The sequence below is a fragment of the Caretta caretta genome, chromosome 14 (assembly GCF_965140235.1).
Source record: "Caretta caretta isolate rCarCar2 chromosome 14, rCarCar1.hap1, whole genome shotgun sequence".
NCBI classification, from domain to species: domain Eukaryota; kingdom Metazoa; phylum Chordata; order Testudines; family Cheloniidae; genus Caretta; species Caretta caretta.
The window spans coordinates 8,718,622-8,737,957 of NC_134219.1; the positions used below are offsets into that span (position 1 = coordinate 8,718,622).

At 41.8% G+C, this 19,336-nt stretch overlaps 1 protein-coding gene across 5 annotated transcripts in view; it reads left to right on the forward strand.

Moving 5' to 3' along the window:
• Positions 1–19,336, forward strand: part of SMURF2 (SMAD specific E3 ubiquitin protein ligase 2) — a 96,064-nt gene that overhangs the window by 72,433 nt on the left and 4,295 nt on the right. For all 5 annotated transcript variants that reach the window (XM_048817486.2, XM_048817488.2, XM_048817489.2 and 2 more), the window contains 8 exons: positions 3,288–3,492; positions 5,882–5,985; positions 7,903–8,017; positions 8,445–8,623; positions 9,205–9,342; positions 9,574–9,694; positions 11,516–11,717; positions 19,159–19,234. In XM_048817486.2, coding sequence (XP_048673443.1) covers positions 3,288–3,492; positions 5,882–5,985; positions 7,903–8,017; positions 8,445–8,623; positions 9,205–9,342; positions 9,574–9,694; positions 11,516–11,717; positions 19,159–19,234 — 1,140 coding nt within the window. The remainder of the gene's footprint in view (positions 1–3,287; positions 3,493–5,881; positions 5,986–7,902; positions 8,018–8,444; positions 8,624–9,204; positions 9,343–9,573; positions 9,695–11,515; positions 11,718–19,158; positions 19,235–19,336) is intronic.

The window sequence follows — 19,336 nt, forward strand, 5'->3', positions numbered from 1 at the left end:
GGGGGTAGTCAGGGGACAAGGAGCGGAGGGGGGTTGGCTGGGGCGGGGATTCTGAGGGGTCAGTCAGGGCGGGAAGTGACTATTAATAACAGAAATGCTCGAGGCCAAAGCAAGTTCAGTATGACACAGTTTCACCTATAACGCGCTAAGTTTTTTTTGGTCCTGAGGCCCATGTCGTATTGGGGTAGAGATGTACTTCATTGTGATTTGGTTTTGGTGTGATTCAGCTAATACTATTTTATTTTTCTCCGTCCAGTCCTGCTGCTATTTTAAAGAGCTGTAATTTGATGCATAGTTCTTAAATGCATGGTGATTTCACAGATTACTTACTTTTCCTTTAAGACTGAGATTAATTGGCTTTTTATCTACAGGACTAGTATCTTTAGTACAGTATATTGTATTACCTTGTCTGGTAGGCCTAATACAAGGGATGTTTTTACTGGCTTGCCCTTGTGGAATTAGAATGTGCAGGAAATGAAAGAATTATTTCCTTTTAACTTCAGCATCATCAAGAGTTATCCTTAAGTATATGGAGTTTATATTGTTGTTAAACATGAATCTATTGTCATATGTCTCATCATGAGTGGGAGGATAGTGTTAGATATAAGTCACGGGTGCATTAGAAATACATAGCCCTAATGATGTAGGGTTGGATTCAGGAGCTATGTGGGGACTTTGCTTCAAGGGCCATTTGGAGGTGGACCTTTAGGGCTGGTCTATACTAGATGATTAAGTTGACGCAGCTACGTTGCTTGGCGATGTGATAAATTCATACTCCTGAGCGATGTAGTAAAACTCACAAGTCCCTGTGTAGACAGTGCTAAGTTGATGATAGAATTCTTCCATCAACATAGCTACTGCCTCTTGTGGAGTGGGTTGGCTGTGCCAACGGGAGATCCCCTCCTGATGGTATAATGAGCATCCATACTGAAGCACTACAGCAGTGAACCTCACCACTATAGCGTTTTAAGTGTAGACAAGCTCATAGAAATGATTCTCAGTTTCTTGGGAAAGAATGGAGAGAGAAGTAGAATGTCTTACACTTCAGCTCTGAGTAGCACTGTGATGTTGGTTGTCTGCCTCATTATATCATTTTATTGCCTTTTTTTAGGATAGTGGTTTTAAGATAACTGTAGCTCATTGTAAGTAAAACCAACAATGGTCACTTTACAGAGGTATTTTTAGAGTTTAAATTTAATTTTCCTTCACCCCAAATAACTGCTCCTGGAGATTTCTCTGATATCTGCTTCTTGCGAAATCTTAGGTGAAGCAGTTTGCAGTTTATTCTGAGAGATTTGCAATGGCAGAAGGGGGAGGAAAAATTCCACTGATACCTGCTTCCTGACCAGCAGATTATTAATAAGTTCTGTGTCCTAAATATTGGTGGTAGAACTGAATGTAATTCCATTATCCCCTCCTTAGAGCCTGTGGAATAAAAGCAAATATTAACATTAAAACTCTAATTTTTGTTTTAGTGATTTAGAATGTGCCCTATTGCAGTGTTTCTCAAACTGTGGCAGCCTGGACCACCTTGTAATTGTTGTTGGTCTGCAGTGACCTTTCTGGTCCCAGTTTTCCTCCTTGTTTCACCCTGCTAAATTGCATTAAAAGAAAGGGTTCTGTAATAACAGAATGGCTACTGAAACCCTGGAGCAAGCTGGGACTTTCACTTTTAACTGCCAACGCTGAATGTTTCAGTGGTGAAAACTTGCTGGAAATGAATTCTGGTTGGCCATTGTTCACAGGGAGCTTTCTAGGAGATCATGTTCAAAATGGTCAACAGACAAAAATATTTTCAGGTCTAAAATTATGCATGATTCTGTTTAGAATGTTTGGTGTATGAGGTTTGAGATATCATTAATAACATTGAACTGAAAAAACACACCTTGAATTCTAACCTTCATTATACAGTACTGTACATTCAATGTACTATCTTCTGTGTTCCACATGAGACTTTTTGCTGGACAGCTTAAGTAAAGTGTACCTTTTTTACACCATTGTGCTAGGTCATTGTTTCCCGGATGATGGGTCAACAGGACATGGGAAGATTCTAAGCAGGTCGTAGGCATAGTGCAGAGGGGGAGCCCAGCTCGCACTCACCCTGCAGCTGCTGCTTCTTTCCTGCGGGGCTGGGCCTGACTCCCCACTCCAGACATGGCCTGCCATGATAGGTTACAGCATCACTGAGGTTTGGGTTGGCCACCCCACTTTCATGACAGAAGAGTGGTACTGTGGTCCTGTGAGCCAAGCCACAGTGCCCAGAGTGGGGAACTGGGCCCAGCCCAGTGGGATGGGAACTGCCACTGTCGGGTGAGTGCAGGGCAGGCTCGGTCTCTGTCCCACTCCCCCATGCCCACAGGTCCTCCCCTCCGCACTGGGCTGCGATTAGGGTTGCGGTGCTGGGGTGCAGGGTGATGCTGTGGGTGATCAGTGCCCCCTCGGTAGGGTGAGGAGGAGGGGGCAGAAGAGGACGCTGGCCTATGGTTTTGCCGCCCTCCTTCTTCCCATGAATTTGGACCTTGGTTGTGTTGCCAAAAAAAGGATGAAATGCAGTTGGTGGGTCACCTTATTAAAAAGTTTAGGAACCACTGATCTAGCTCAAACAATATCCACTTATTGTGTGCAAGATGGACACTTTCACATGTCTGTAGCTTTATAAAATCTCCTAGAATTGGTAGTAAAACTACATGATTATCTGTGCCAATTAGTTACATGTGAACTCCCTACATTCCTGTGGCCCAGACTAGTCCAGGTACAAGGGACAAAGTCCTTGCCAAGCTGCCAATACAAACATCTTTTTGTAAGCTTACTCTTTTTCAGACAAGCCATTTAAAACAGACTGTGGTATTGACTGTAGATTAGAGGCGTAGTATTTGGCATATCCCCTGAATTTTAAAATGGAGGAAGGTAAAACATGCAAAGGAAATATGGAAATGGTATCTGAGAAATTCAGTGTCAGCAGCTCAGTGGTAAAACTGTATAGATAATGCTTTATTATATAGTGCTATAACCTTTTACGTACTTCATAGAATAGCATTAATGGAAATAACAAACCCTGAAACCAACTACTTGCCAAGAAAGACAGAAGCATGTGTCTTTGGTCAGGATAAGGTCTCTGGATTCTTTTTCTTTTTATTGAAACTGGACATTTTTAAAACGTAATTACAATAAGTAACCATGTGCAATTGAAACTAGTTTTGTTGTAAATACTAAAATTTAAAAAATATCTGAGAGGGAAATAGAGGCATGTGACTTGCGTTTCTGAAAATAGCTCTGTTTATTTCTAGCCGTCAGAACCAACTTAAAGATCAGCAGCAGCAACAGCAGGTAGTATCGTTGTGCCAGCTTCCAGATGAGGCAGAATGTCTGACTGTGCCAAGGTATAAGCGAGACCTAGTGCAGAAACTCAAGATTCTGAGGCAAGAATTGTCGCAGCACCAGCCCCAAGCTGGCCACTGTCGTATTGAAGTCTCCAGAGAAGAGATTTTTGAGGTAATCTGAAGATAAGGAAACTCTACCCATTTTTAAGTGATGGGAGAGGGAGAGTAGGGGAGGGAACTTTTCCGAGAGGTGGTGATGGTATATTCTGGGGTAAGGGTTCAGGAGAGTGTATAGATAATCACCGATCCTAGATGGGATGTGATTCTCTTCCAGTAAAGAAATGAAAAGGGAGGGGCAGTTGTTTAGGAGAGGGGAGAGTGTAGATTGAAAATTTATATCTTTTTTTTTAAATAAATATAACAGGTAAATAACTTCATATAGCATTCATCTTCAATATTTTAATTACACAGTATGTATCTCAAATACACATTTTCGTTTAGATTTTTGAAAATCAGACATTTTAAAATCATGAATTCTCAAGGCTGATGACTGACAGGAGACACCCAAAGTGCAGTGTTCTCGCTGGAATTTTGCAACATTGTTTTGCTGAATTAATCATATGCAGTTGTAATTCTTTGGCTCCCCTCCACCGCAACCTTCTTGCTTCACACTCAACTTCCAAGCCTCTACATTGTGGTCACCATTTTTCCATCCAAGTAGGATTGGATGAGTCTTTCCTTTGAAGACTTGCTCATCTCGCTTTAATTAGCTGTGGGGGCTGCTGTGCAGTAATCAGACATGCAAAGTCACAAATTTATCATGAGTGACGCGATTTCTAAGTAAAATTAAGCCGCGCTCACGATCTTGCGATAGAACTCTCAAATGTCAGGATTTATTTATTTTATTTATTTGCTTAAAAAATAAAATAAAAATAAAAATCCTGACATTTGAGAGCTCTATCGCAAGATCCTGAGTGAAGCTTAATTTTACTTAGAAATTGCTGTCAGCCAACAGCTTCCCCTCCCCAGGGCGCTCCCTGTACGAGAAAGGTACGTTTTTAGCCTGTGTGGTTACAGAGGAAAGGTTGAAAATGTGACCTTAAAGTCTCAGAAACCAGTATGGAAATAGAGAACCCACATTTCTCATGATTTTTAAGACAATGGACTTTTTTTAATCTCATGATATTTTGGGGTCTGACTCATGATTTTCTAATAGCAAGGGTTGGCAACGCTGAATGCAAGCTGGAGTTCCTTGGAGGCTGCGTGCTAGTGAACAGGGGATCATGACATTGTTCTCAAACAGAAACTATACATTTAATTCCCAGTTCTTCATTCCTCCTACCTCTCTGTTCTTCGGTTTCTTTATCCACACATTTTCTTCCGGTAGTGCCTGGGAGTTACCCGATAGAGGTGTAACTCTAGCTTTCCCAGTAGCAGGGGGCACCCAATGCTTGCAATACTTGATATTCCTTAATGCTCCCCTGAAGGTTTGTTTTTGTACCTACCCTTAACAGATTGTCCATGTTTTGTCCTCTTAGACAGGAGAAATGAGCCCTTATCTAGCACTTTCAATCTCCAAAGCAGTTTACTGACAATTATAGCTTTTAATTACTTCAGAAGTATAGAAGGACAAAACAAAGAGAAACGATCCCTGCACATGATAAGCAATTTAAGGATCCATGGCTTTTCTAGCGTATCTATTCTTTTATTTGACAAGTAATGTTATGTTGGTAGAAAACATAGTAGCCTGAGAAATGATGGTTAATAACTGAAAGGACACCGTCTGGTTTAGGTACTGAGAGTCAAATGATTTATCCTAACAAATAGTATATAAATCCATGATATATGCCCACACCTTGAATACTGTGTACGGATGTGGTCTTATCTCAAAAAAGATATACTGGCATTAGAAAAGGTTCAGAGAAGGGCAACTAAAATGATTAAGGGTTTGGAACAGGTCCCATGTGAGGAGAGAGTAAAGAGGCTAGGGCTTTTCAGCTTGGAAAAGAGGAGACTAAGGGGGGAATATGACTGAGGTATATAAAATCCATGAGTGGTGTGGAGAAAGTGAAGAAGGAAAAGTTATTTACTTGTTCCCATAATATAAGAACTAGGGGCCGCCAAATGAAATTAATGGGCAGCAGGTTTAAAACAAATAAAAGGAAGTTCTTCTTCACACAGCGCACAGTCAACCTGTGGAACTCCTTGCCTGAGGAGGTTGTGAAGGCTAGGACTGTAACAGGGTTTAAAAGAGAACTGGATAAATTCATGGAGGTTAAGTCCATTAATGGCTATTAGCCAGGATGGGAAAGGAATGGTGTCCCTCTGTTTGTCAGAGGGTGGAGATGGATGGCAGGAGAGAGATCACTTGATCATTGCCTGTTAGGTTCACTCCCTCTGGGGCACCTTGCGTTGGCCACTGTCAGCAGACAGGATACTTGGCTGGATGGACCTTTGGTCTGACCCAGTATGGCCATTCTTATGTTCTTACGTTATGTTCTAGTAGTAGGATATCTATCCATAAACAGCAGTGAATATGACAGTAGATGGTGTGATTGCAGGAGTCTTACAGGCAAGTCATGAAGATGAGACCTAAGGATCTGTGGAAGCGATTAATGATAAAATTTCGTGGAGAAGAAGGCCTTGATTATGGAGGGGTTGCCAGGTATGCTAGAAAACATGACCTAAATTATACACTGTATTCTGAATCCTAAAGCTATCTTGTTCCTAAGTACTGTGTTTTTTTAAGTCTTTTTTTTTTTTTTTAATGTGTGTTCCACTAATAACTTGTACGTCAAAATTGTCTCTCTCAGTTTTCTAGAAAATATACCCCAACGTAGGAATTAATATCTTGTAAGTAAATCTGCAAGATTATTGCAGATCTTAACATAGATGCATTTTAAATGTGACACATGTTTCTAGTAACTCCAGTGAAGATGTAGTTGTTTTTTCCCCTCTGGTTACTGAAGCTTAGATATCCGAGAGTTTACACCATTAAGGACTGACTCCACCTTGTGGTACATTTTTGGTAAGAAAAGTAAGTCTAATATTGTTGTTTCCAAAGAAAAACCTTGACTAGGATTTAAAGTCAAATGTTAGCAGTTACTAGAGTAGGGAAGTAAAGCCTATTTTAATTTTTCACTTGTTAAAAAAACTTTTTTTCTGCTGGTAGCAAATGTTTCGGTTTAAACATCATTTAAAACGGTTTTGATATAACAGCTACAATTATTTTAACATATGAAGTCCTTGTTGCTACTGTAAAATAGCCTAGATGCTACTGTAATACAGTCAAAAATATTAATATGTCCATCTTGCTGGATTATGGATGTGTGACCTGTGAATGAAATAAGCTGTCGGATAGAAGTTAACGTATTTATTGTGGTAAATAGCACTTTTATGTTAAATTCTAAAAAATACATAAGTAGTGAGAGTTACAACTTTCATTTATTCTTAAGCATCCATCTGCCCCCCAAAATTGAGGAGTATTTCTTTGGCATCTCTAGGTGCTGTATGGCAGGTTGTCGTAATGAAAGACACAAGGCAACTCTTTTATTGAACATATCTTTAGACCCCTACGTGGGTACAAAATTTGTATCTGCATCTGATTCGCGATCCGCAAAAATGTTCCGCAGATATCTACATCCATGGATATAAAGCATATATCCGTGGAGTTGCAGGGCTCTACATAACTTTACTTGATTTTTGCATAATGACACTATAGTGTGTTTGCTTCATGTAACATCCCATCCGTGGAGAATAACTTCTCATTTAATCATTACTGTTACAACAATCTAATATTTTGTTGACTTAATTTCAGCTGATTGTTCAGTTATAACAAAAATGTTTCAAAACTAGAAATAAGAGATGCAGTAAGGTGTCATTTTCCATGCTTCTGCTAGTGTTTTCTAGCGCTACTTCTGGTTGGCATACCCTGGACAATCAGCCCTCTGCTTTGTGGGCAGCCAAAGAAGCAAAGCTAAGGAGCAGCATGAAAAATTATGGTTGTTCCCCTCCGCCCCTTAAGCCAATATTTACCAATCAGTACAAACTTATTTAGCACTTCAAATTGAAGCCTTTAATGTAAATGTCCTTCAGGTAATGGATACGTTCAGCAGAGTATCATACAGCAGCATCTGAAGAAATGGTGTTTTACCCACGAAAGCTTATGCCCCAATAAATCTGTTCGTCTTTAAGGTGCCACCAGACTCCTTGTTTTTTTTTGTGGATACAGACTAACACGGCTACCCCCTGATACTATACAGCAGTGTTGTATCATGAGTAAAATATACAAAATACAACCTTGTCTTAAATGTATAATGCCTAAAGAAGGGGAAGCAACCAGAAACTATTGAGATTAAGTTGAAGAAAAGGCTTGGAGAGCTGAGAAACCAGCCAGTTTTCAAGTACTGTATGTTTACTGGGCAAGTAAAAGTAATTTCTGCTTTCTGTCCTGTTTGTAGCTTAACTGTGTATTGATCGCTGTAAATATTTACAGTTGAAAACCTAAATTTTTGCACAGCTTCTCAACATAGAAATGTATTTGTCTGAAACATGCAGTAAAATAATTATTTTTTTTCCCCAGGGAATGGCTTTACCTGTTGTCTCATGAAATGTTGAATCCATATTATGGCCTCTTCCAGTATTCACGAGATGATATCTATACGCTGCAAATCAACCCAGACTCTGCAGTTAACCCGGTACATATTATGACAAATTTACAGAACTCATTCTTTCTGTGACCTAGGAAATTCATCTTCAAATAAGCATGAGGAATGCCTTAGACTTAGGAGTCTAATTCTCACATTATCATTGCTAGAAATTGGATTTGTGTAATGGCATGACCCCTTTGTATTTAGAATTAATCAAAGAAAAATACCAAATATTTCTCCTTAATTTTGGTGCCAGATGTTTGAATTGTGTTAAGGAAAGCATGAATAAAAGTTGCTTCTGTGCTGAGTAATAGGATCTCTGAATTGTTGCCAACCAAGTTCTGAAAGTGTGACAACAAAAAAACCTAGGAACTTTTTGATTGCAAAGTCTTAATTCTGAAATTTGAAATTCTGTAATTACTCTCTCTGGAAGTCTGATTTCGTTGAATACATTTGTTTTTGCTTTTAATTCCAGGAACACTTATCATATTTCCATTTTGTTGGACGGATTATGGGGATGGCTGTGTTTCATGGACATTATATTGATGGGGGCTTCACATTGCCTTTCTATAAGCAATTGCTAGGGAAGCCAATTACTCTTGATGACATGGAATTGGTTGACCCAGATCTTCATAACAGCTTAGTCTGGATACTGTATGTATTGCACATTTAATAATTATGACATTTTAAAATTCTGTTAGAATTAATACAAATGATCTGTGTTCCTAAATCCAGTTAGAATTAAATTAAAAGTAAAGTATATTCTATGCTCCTGCTGCTGTCTAAGGTAGATTTACAGTATATCTTTCTAGTGTTCATAGTAAACAAAAGCTTTTTAAAAAATAGAGTATTTCAGCTTTCTAGAGGCATGGACATGTGTCGTGAATGTAATTTTGAACATGGAATGAAATAACTTTTGATTCACTGGGCTTATGGCTGTTTAATTTGTCAGAAATTGTAACTTAGCTTTTCTATTTACTGATTATGTAAACCATTAAATAGCTGCAACATGTTGCTAAAAGTGTTGCATCAAAAGGTTTGATAGTGTTCCAAAATATAATTCAAGAATAATAAAAAAGTAGTAGGTTTTCTTGTGTTATGCTTATTATCAATATTTTGAAACCAAATCTGATTATAAAATTATATTGAAGTGTCTATCATAAGTTTTTATGAATGCAATACATTTGCAGAGTATGTCTTCTCCACTGAACCATTTGTTTATTTCCCTCCACAAGAGAGAATGATATTACAGGCGTCTTGGACCATACGTTCTGTGTGGAACACAATGCTTATGGGGAAATTATTCAACATGAACTGAAACCCAATGGCAAAAGCATCCCTGTCACAGAGGAAAATAAAAAAGAATATGTCAGGTATTAAATAATCATACACCTATTTTTCAAACGAAGCTTCTCTTTTAGTTTGCTCCATGAGAGATTTTGACTTGTTGGAACTTATTGCCAGTGCCACATTTATCTAAGCACTAGCACAGTAGTTTGGTTGTATTGTGTTGCTGTCAGTAAGTTTAGGTTTTGGCTGGGTAAAGTGCAGGGTAATTGTGTTTTGAATATATTTTTTCACAAAACAAATTTGCACTTTTGCAGGCTTTATGTAAACTGGCGATTTTTACGAGGAATTGAAGCTCAGTTTCTAGCACTGCAGAAGGGATTTAATGAAGTAATCCCACAACATCTGCTGAAGACATTTGATGAGAAGGAGTTAGAGGTCAGTACACTAATGTTACATTATGTCGTCAAGTGTAACAATAAAAGGCTGATGCATTCTTCTGAGACTAAACAATGTGCTAAGTTGCATCCCCAGTGCTTCTGGGGTTTTGCAGGTGCAGTATTACAAGCACCACAGTTAAACACAAAAGGTCATCCAGGCCTTGGAATTTTGAGGTTGATCTTCTACAGAATCAGTAGCTGGGTTTGTCAACTTGAAGCATTCTCTCTCTCATGTGGTTTGTATTGTTTAACTCTGTTCAGTAGAGTGTATACACACAGGTTTGGGCTTATGTTTTTGTTAATCTTGGGAGTGACTGAATAGGGTGCTTCATAGTGACTGTAGAAGTAGCCACTTCCTTTATTTCAGTCCATTCTGATAGGACATGTAGTATGGATCCCTCTCTTGTACCTTGGTTCAGTTGGTTTTCTATTCCGAAGTATCTACAATCACCTCATATTGGTCCAGAGCGTCCTCTGTAGTGGAGGTGGCAGTGTATTACCCTTAAAGAAACACTGCCACGGAGTGCTCTACTAAATGTAAAGATCCAGCGCCTGAAATACCGTATTGCCCTGGACAAATGCAGCTGGTTCCCAAAGTCCGTTTTTAAAAACGGACATCTAATATAGAATCCATATCTGGGATTTTTCTCTCTATCAGTCCTGCAGTGATGACCCACAACCACAGAGCCATTGTATGTGTTTCGGTTTAGAAAATGGCTAAAGTGTGAATTATCCACATTTCCTGTGTTTCTGTTTGTAAAGTTATTGTGATCCTGGAATATATTATGATTGCTTGTCTGTTTTCCCAGTGAGCAGGCTCATACAGTAAATTCAGAATAGTTTTATATATGCCTCATGAGAACTGGGAACAAAGCATCCTCTGTCAAGAGGATCTGGCTTCTAGAGGAACCAGCTTCCAGAGGAGATTAGGCAAATCCAGAGCTTGACTCTTTCAGAAATACTGCAAAACCTTCTTCTTTGAAATAGGCCTTTCCACCCTCACAACAATGACATGCATAACACTGACACTCCCCTCTGCCCAAAGATAACCATTTCCGCCCCAAAATAAAAACATTACAAATGCATGTAGGGGCTTTATTCAAAAAAGGAAGACGTGCCAGAGACTCCATGAAGTTCACTAGGGACTTGGCTGTTGCTATTGATTTTTCAACAGAAGGCATTCGGATATAATGGTGATAAAACCCTTAGATACACATTCACAGTGCACAGTTTTTATTTAAGCTCCGACAAAATTGGGGATGGATGTTCTAACAAAATTAAAACGAAGTCCAAGATACGTTTTACTTGTGCATTTGTCTTGTAAATGTGTTTAATCTGATTTGTACAAGACGTGTGGAGATGACTGCAATAAAAAGTTACATTAAGAGGGGAAAAAACAGAATTAGTTAAATTCTGAGAACCAAACTATACCCCCCAGCTACTCATAAGAAACTCCTCTTTACTCAGTGGCCTCAATGCAACATCTGAATGCAGAATTTGACCCGTAAAGTGTACATCTGGAAACACAAGACACTTTCAAGCTCTCTAAATTATCTTTACCATACAACTTTTGGATATTGGCTGCTGTGTTTGAAATGAAGTTTAAATATGATACCTTGAAAATGGATTCATGGTATGACATTGCTTACTACAGAATAAAATGATATAATTGTGTGTGCCTTTAAACAAGAGAGAGAGCCTGTAACTTTCCATTTGCACTGAAATCTATAGGTATTTTTTTAAACATGCGTTGTATTTTGATGCTTAGATGTAATGTCACTTATTTCTATTGACAACTGATGTATACAATTATTAACAGCTCATCATTTGTGGACTTGGAAAGATTGATGTTAATGATTGGAAGGCAAATACTAGGTTAAAACACTGTACTCCAGACAGCAACATTGTGAAATGGTTCTGGAAAGCTGTGGAGCTCTTCGATGAAGAGAGGAGAGCACGATTGCTCCAGTTTGTGACCGGCTCATCCAGAGTTCCTCTTCAGGGTTTTAAAGCATTACAAGGTAAAAATTCGATGGGAACCAACTTAAAATGGATCCATTTGGGGAAAGAAATACCACATCACAGAAACCTTGCATAAAAATAAGATTATTGATTTGTAATGTGACCTTTTTAAAAAAAAAGGGGGGGGGGTTTCAGTGGTCTTGATTAGCTGTTTTCAGTATCATTTACCAGTTACTCTTCTCTCCTGTCCCATAACCTTGTGACTCTCCGCTGTAACCTGCCCTATTCTTTCACTCAGCAAAGCGCTTCATTCTCTTGTCTTCTCTAATTGTAGAGAACTCTGGACATCAGAGACTTGTATGTGATTCTCCTGGCTGTTTTTTTTCTGGCAGCCTGTTTTGTAATATTCACTTTATTACAATCCCTCACCGCCTTTGCAGCTGTCCACAATTCACTCCATGCCAGGAAAGCCAGCAACTTTGCGACTATAACAGGTGTGAGAGAGACTCTTGACTTCTTGGAAGGTGCCACATGGTGGTGAGCAGGCTAGGAAAAGAGAGAATCTACCTCATTATCCAACTGCCTTTGGAACTCTGATAGAATATCTACCTTCCTGCAGCAACCGTTCTAACTTTGTCATCCATGCTGCTGGGTGAACAGAATCAGAGGCAATCGTTCAGGCCTCTGTGGTCCCCCTGTTTGTTCTCTCAAGATGGAGGAAAGTGTCGAAGAGAACACGCTCACCAAATAGAAGTATTTTCTTTACTGGTAGAAAAGCTGGATTCCAACTGAGCAAACACCTTGTGATTGCCAGTTGCCACTTACAAAAGCCAGGGGATCTGGAAAGCAAATATCCCCACCCAGCCTTCTCACTCACATAGGGCCTATGTAGTCTTTTGGGTTCCTAAGATGGCATAGGTCCCCTGCAGTACTAAGATTTCATTAATGGGCTTTAGTACCCGTTAGCAGAATGCAGTACTCCACTGAGTGCTAATGCATATTGGAGGAGCTCTACACTATGTTGCATATTTAAATGGCAACATGAAAAGCATAAGCAGAGGTGGCAGCCCCACACTCATTTAGGTGCTTTCTTTCCTATGATTAACTCACTGTATGACCCACGAGATACTTCCCTTGTTTAATGTTCTGTTAGTGACCCCTATTACTGCCATGGCTAACTTAACCTGCGGGTTAAATCCTTAACATGAGCTAGAATTTTGCAGCACATACTGGACCCTAGTGTCTGGGAAGGGCCATACAACCACCAGTGCCCAGTGGGGCCTTGGCTATCACAGAAGTTGTACCACTTCAGCTATATTGGTATAGTTGTAGTTGTACAACCCCTGAGGTCAAATCTAAAGTAGAAGCAGTCTCCCAGCATAGCTATACAAGTGTACTATGCTGACGAAAGTGCTGCTAACGTGGATGCAGCTAATACTGGCAAAGCTGTAGCTTTTAGAGAGAGAACTTATTCAGTCATCACCCTGAGTGGAGTAAGCTGCACTGGTAGCAGGGCAGTTCTTCAAGTTGTTGTTCCTATGGGTGCATTCGCCGTAGGCTGCGCGTGCGCTGGTGCACTCTCGAGAGTAGATTTTAGTTAAGTGTGCTCTATACATCCTGGTCCTCTGGTGCAAGGTATATAGGGAGGGGTAGACCCGCCAAGGCTCCAGTTACTTCTCAACTGCCCCTGGCTTGAAACAAAGCATAGCAGAGTGTGCTGATAGCTTCTCCATTACTGCCTTCTTAAGAAAGTAAGTATTTTATTTATGTATTCCTCATTTTATTTGTTTTCTATTTGTTGTAGCTGAAGTTGGTGCTTCAGGAGGCCTGAACCCTGGCTGCCTTTCTTTGCAGTTAGGACCTTCCAGCCCTCAGCTGTTGTTGTCTGCAGCCTCCCTGCTTGGGTTATGCCAAAGACCCTGGACTTCAAACCCTGCCAGGCCTGCCACAGGTCGTCTTCCTCCCCACAGTGAGGGACATTCCAGCTGTCTCAGAGTAGAGTCCCATGTCTACTCTAAGTGCAAGGTCTGCACTGGATTTCAAAGCAGATTTCGCAAGCTGAGGGAGGATGGGATGGAGTGCTCTGCTGTCTGAAACCTGCAGGATTTGACTCTCCTCCCTGGCACAACGGCCTTAGTCACTCAGGCTGCAGCAGTGACTTCCAGAGACCATGGAGCAGCTTCAGAACTGAAGCACTCTTAAGACATAGAAAATTCATTCCCTGGGGAGAGTCTCCAAGTTACCTCTTAGGAGAGAGAGCAAGGTGACTGGTATGGGTACTGCTGAGGCTTCTGTGACACCCCACCCCCACCCCAGTACCAAGCTACCAGTACCCACCAAAAAAAACTTCTCTTATGCCTCATGCTAAGAAGTCTTCTAACAAACTGCACCAAGCACCTCCATAGTTGGCCAGGGAACTGGAGACATCCAGACACAATGACTTCTCCAGGAACAGGCATTCCTAAGAAGCCTTGTTCAACTATGCTTTGGTACTGCCCTCCTCTGGACACAGCCACAAAGAATACACGGACTTTACCTCTGTAGTGTACTCTTGGAGTTCATGGACCATACTTTTGCACAGTCCCAGGTACCATCTCAGGTTCCTATTGAGCACTGTCCAGTTTTCTCTCCCATGAAGACTTCTTAGTTACAGAAAAGCCAGGATCTCCCCTCCTAAGGAATACCCAGAGGGGACCCTCCCCAGTACCATTCACAACCAGAGCTTCCTTCTATTATCCTGGATCCCAGCACACAATCTTGACCTCCGGTACCAGCCCCTATGAACCCCCAGTAACTATCCAGCCCCACCATACCTATGCTTGGGACTCTCCATTGGACACACGAGAGGATAACTCCTCAGATTCAGAGGTTTCAGACTAGGATTCTACCATTCTTTCCATTCTAACCGCCCTCTGGAGATATTTCCCAAGGAGGAGATCACGGAAACAGCAGACATTCATGTTGTCCCTGGCAGGATCATCCTCTTCCTTTGCTTATACATCACTACAGTGGACTTTTTGGAACACATGAACTCTGTAGAGTGACCAGTATTATAGGGTACCCTCCAGAAAGCCCACTGTGGTGTTGCATAAGGAAAGGAAGAGGATGGTCCTGTCCTGGATGACATGAATGTTTGCTGCTTCTTTGATCTCCTGCTCGGAACCCTGGGGATCTATACGCCTTCCACAAAGAAATGACTTACCAAATCTGATTGCTTAGCATTCTTGACTTTTTCAATACCAGACCTATACAGACCTGCAGAAGCCTCCAGAAAGAGGTCCAGATCTTACAAGAAGACGCCTTCCTTGATGGTGACCTCCCAGTCTGCATCATCTTCCAAAAAGCCATTTTGACAGCTAGGTCATGAACCGCCTTCTCTGGATCTCATGTTGCATGAAACTACTTTACATTCACCTTTTGGGGACCATCTCTCATTTTCAACCTGCCTGGGAGCTCATCGCATCAGACAGATCGATCCTACAGGTGGCTTCAATCTTTTTTGCTCTTAGGGGTGATTGAGACAGTTACCCCGAATTCACTGGAAGAGGATTCTAATTCAGGTACTTCCTGGTTCCCAAAAAGAAAGAGGATGGAAGCTGGTCCAAGACCTCAGGACTCTGAATACCTTTATCCTTTTGCAGCATTTCAGGATGACTACTCTAGCAACGATAATTCCATCCTTTAGATCCCAGACTGGTTTGTCACACTTTCATATAGCTATGCACCTGTCTCACAGACTCTTCCTACAATTAGGTATTAGCACAGAGAATTACTAGTATCCTGTCCTCCCCTTCAGCCTTTCAGATGCTTCAAAAAAATCTGTATAAAGGTCCACTCTGTTGCAGCTCACATGCATCATTGGGGAATAACTCTTTCCCTATCTGGACAGTTGGCTCAAGGGTCACTCCTTCCTCAAGGTCCAGCCAATGACCAACAAGGCCCATGTCTCATTTCACCTCCCTGTGCCTTTGTCTAGAGTTGGTAAAATCTACTCTAGTGCTGATAAAGAGCATAGACTTCAGTGGAGCCCCTCTGCACTTCTCAACCTACTTACCTATGTACAGGTTAACCCCAATGGCCTTCCTTATCTCCATGCTACAGTAGATCCCACAATCCATAGCAAGTGCTTGCCTACAGTTCTTAGGCCACACATCAGCCTACATGTTTGTGACATCCTATGCAAGACTACTCCTTTTGATGGACTGTTAAAACCCCCAACAAAGTCTTTCCAAGTGAGTGATCTTACCACAGCATTCTTGACTCCAACTGATAGAAGGATCCTTTCACAGTTAGTGTGGGAGTTCCATTTTCATGGCTGCACCCATCAAGGGTCATCTCTACATATGCCTCCCTGCTGGGTTGGGTTGCCCATCTCCAAGACACTGCAGCCCAGGGTAAATGGACTCCTCAAGAAGAATCTCTCCATAGTAACATTTTTTGAACTCTGTGTAGTTCGCTACGCATGCCAATACATTCTTTGCAACTGGGAGGACAACTCAGTCAAGGTAATGCTGGACAATAGAGTGGGAATATACTACATAAATTGTCAAGGGGGAGCAAGATCCTAATCCTTATGCACAGAATCACTAAGACTGCAGAACTAGTGCATATACCACTGCACAGACAACAGTCTACCTTCCAGGCCTGCAAAACGCTGTTGCAAATTCTCTGAGCAGACACTTTCAAAACCATGAGAGGGGACTCAGCAACTTGGTCTTTCAGCTTATTTGCCAGTCCTGGGGCCTTCCAGAGCTGGATCTCTCCTGGGACTCTCTCCTGGGCCAGTGCAAAATGCCAACAATTCTGCTTGTGGAGTGGGAAGGAGGGGGTACAGTCACAACTCCATAGGGAACTCCCTATTCTTCCCTTAGCCTGATAGCCCTGGTCTACACTGGGGGCGGTGTCGACCTAAGATACGCAACTTCAGCTATGCGAATAGCTTACCTGGCCGTGAGGATGGCAGCAAGTCGACCACTGCTGCTCTCCCGTCAACTGCGCTTCTGCCTCTCGCGAGCTGGAGTTCCGGAGTCAATGGGGAGCGCGTTCGGGGATCGATTTATCATGTCTAGACGAGACACAATAAATTGTTCCCCGATAGATGGATCACTACCCGCCAATCTGGCGGGTAGTGAAGACCTGCCCATAATCTCTTGTATACCTGCCCTCCGGCACCATTGAAACAAGGCACTTAGAAGAACAAGCTGTAGCTTTCAGTTTCGCCATCTTGATAGCACCATCCTGGTCAAGACAAGTGTGATTCCTAGAGCTGCTTCATCTTTGTGTGAATCTCTCTGCCTTCCTCTTACAGAACTCCTGACACTGGACTCGGGCACCACAATGCACCCCAGTTTCTTATCTCTGCACCTCGATAGTTCTCAAGCATAGAATTGGGCTGCTCTCCCGAAGTTCAGTTCATACTCCTGAGCAGTAGGAAACCAAGTACAAGGAAAATCTACCTGCAAAAGTGGAGGCACTTCCAAGTCTAGCGTACCCATCGATCCATATCCCCTTCTGAATCTCTCCTCACAGACATACTTGGTTACCTGCTGAATTTAAACATACAAGGTTATCACTGAACTCCATGACGGGTTACCTGGCTGCTATTAGTCTTTCATCCATCAGTCAAAGGATTTTCTGTTTCTGCCTCAGCCACATTCCATAAGGGTTTGTTTTATCTGTTTCATCATGTTAAGGAGTCTGCACCATCATGGGACCTTAATCTGCTTCTCAATGCCTTAATGAGCCCAGCTGTCTACCTGTCTTCAGGACTTTGTTCCTAGTAGCCGTAACTTTGCCAGACCGGTAGGGGAGTTAAGAGCACTCATGGCTGACCCTCTCTACTTACATTTTGCCATGACAAGGTGACCTTTCACCCCATCCTCATTTCCTACCTATGGTCTCTTTAGGACATCTGACTACCAGTGTTTTACCCCAAGCCTCATTCCTTGACAGAGGAAGCTAGCCTCCATACCTTGGATGTAAGAAGGGCCATTGCCTCTTACCTAGGCAGAACAAGCTATTTCAGGGTTTTCCCTTCAGGGTCTTGATCTCCTTTGCCAAGAGAATGGACAGCCAATTTCCGCTCAGACTGTGTAAGTGGGTTTCTGATGCATTCTCATTCCAACAGGCCCAGTCCACCTTTATAGCCCTTCTTAAAGACAAACCCATCATGGACAACTGCAGAGCAGCAACCTGGTCTTGTGTTCACATGTTCTCTGGGCACTATGCTAGCCAATCTACTTCCAGGTCAGAGACAACCTAGAGCAGCACTGTCTTCAGAGCTGTGCTGAGATCCGCCTCCATGTCAAGACACTGCTTGGGAGTCTCCTACTGTGGCGCAGCCATAGGGACAATAACTCAAAGGAGAGGTTACTTACCTGTACAGTAACTGGAAGTTGAGCTGTGTTGTCCCTATGGGTGCTCCATCTCCTGCCTTTCTTCTTCTCTGCTGTGGAGTCTTCCTGTGCTTCCAGTCTGAAAAGGAATTGGAGCAGGGGCGGGTCCACCCTCCCCCTATACTCTCACACCAGATGACAAGGATGTGTGGAGTGTAGGCCCAGACCCACAGGCACTGCTCACTAAACTTACTGATCAAGCGTGCACAGGCGCATGCACAGCCTATGATGGAAAGAACGAGGAATCCGGGGCACCTTAAAGACGAACAGATCTATTTGGGCATAAGCTTTCGTGGGTAAAAACCCCCACTTCAGATAAAGTGGTTTTTTTACCCACAAAAGCTTATGCCCAAATAAATCTGTTAGTCTTTAAGGTGCCACCGGACTCCTCGTTGTTTTTGTGGATACAGACTAACACGGCTCCCCCTCTGATACTTGATCCTATGATGGAATATCCATGGGACAAAACATCTCTAGTAATTCCAGTTACTGTAAGGTAATAACTTGTGCTTTTGCTAATATACTATGCTAGGGGCTTTTGCAATCACAGCTGTCTTGGTCACAAATCATACCCCTGTAAATGTGACCCTGATGTGGATGCTGCTTATACAGGTATAAATGTGCTTACACCAATGTAGATTATTCTGGTATGAGGAGAAATCAGCTATAGTGGTATGAATTCGACCACACTATGGGTTGTATGTGTTCTAAAAAAATCACACCCCTACCTGAAATAGTGATACCTGTATAAAAACTGTGTGTGGATCAGGCTCTACTGTATTACTTTAGTGCAACACAGATTTACATTTGTACTGTTAGTTTTTGTGTATCTTTCCCTGGCTTAAACAGTCTTAGTGTTGGGCATGTGTGAAGAAAACCAAACTTCTGTCTGAAGGGGAAATGTGGAGAGACAGCTTTTCCATTTGCTGTTCTGTGTGTTCTCTCCCTCCCTGCCACAGTATTATACTGTTTTCATTTCCTTAGTACATGGCTGGTCTGTCTCCCCTGCTTATTTACTTCTCACTCTGCCTTCTTAACAGTTATAGGATAGTAGTTTGGGGGTTAAATTGTTGTGCTAAAGAATTCATCTTTACTGGATTTGCAGGTGCTGCGGGGCCCAGGCTATTTACAATACACCAGATTGATGCCAGCACTAATAACTTGCCGAAAGCTCATACCTGGTAAGACCATGTTACGTTTTCACTCCTCCATGGAAATATTGGCGTTTTGGTAAATGGACACGTCCACTGATACAGCACATCTAGATTATCAACTGTCATTTA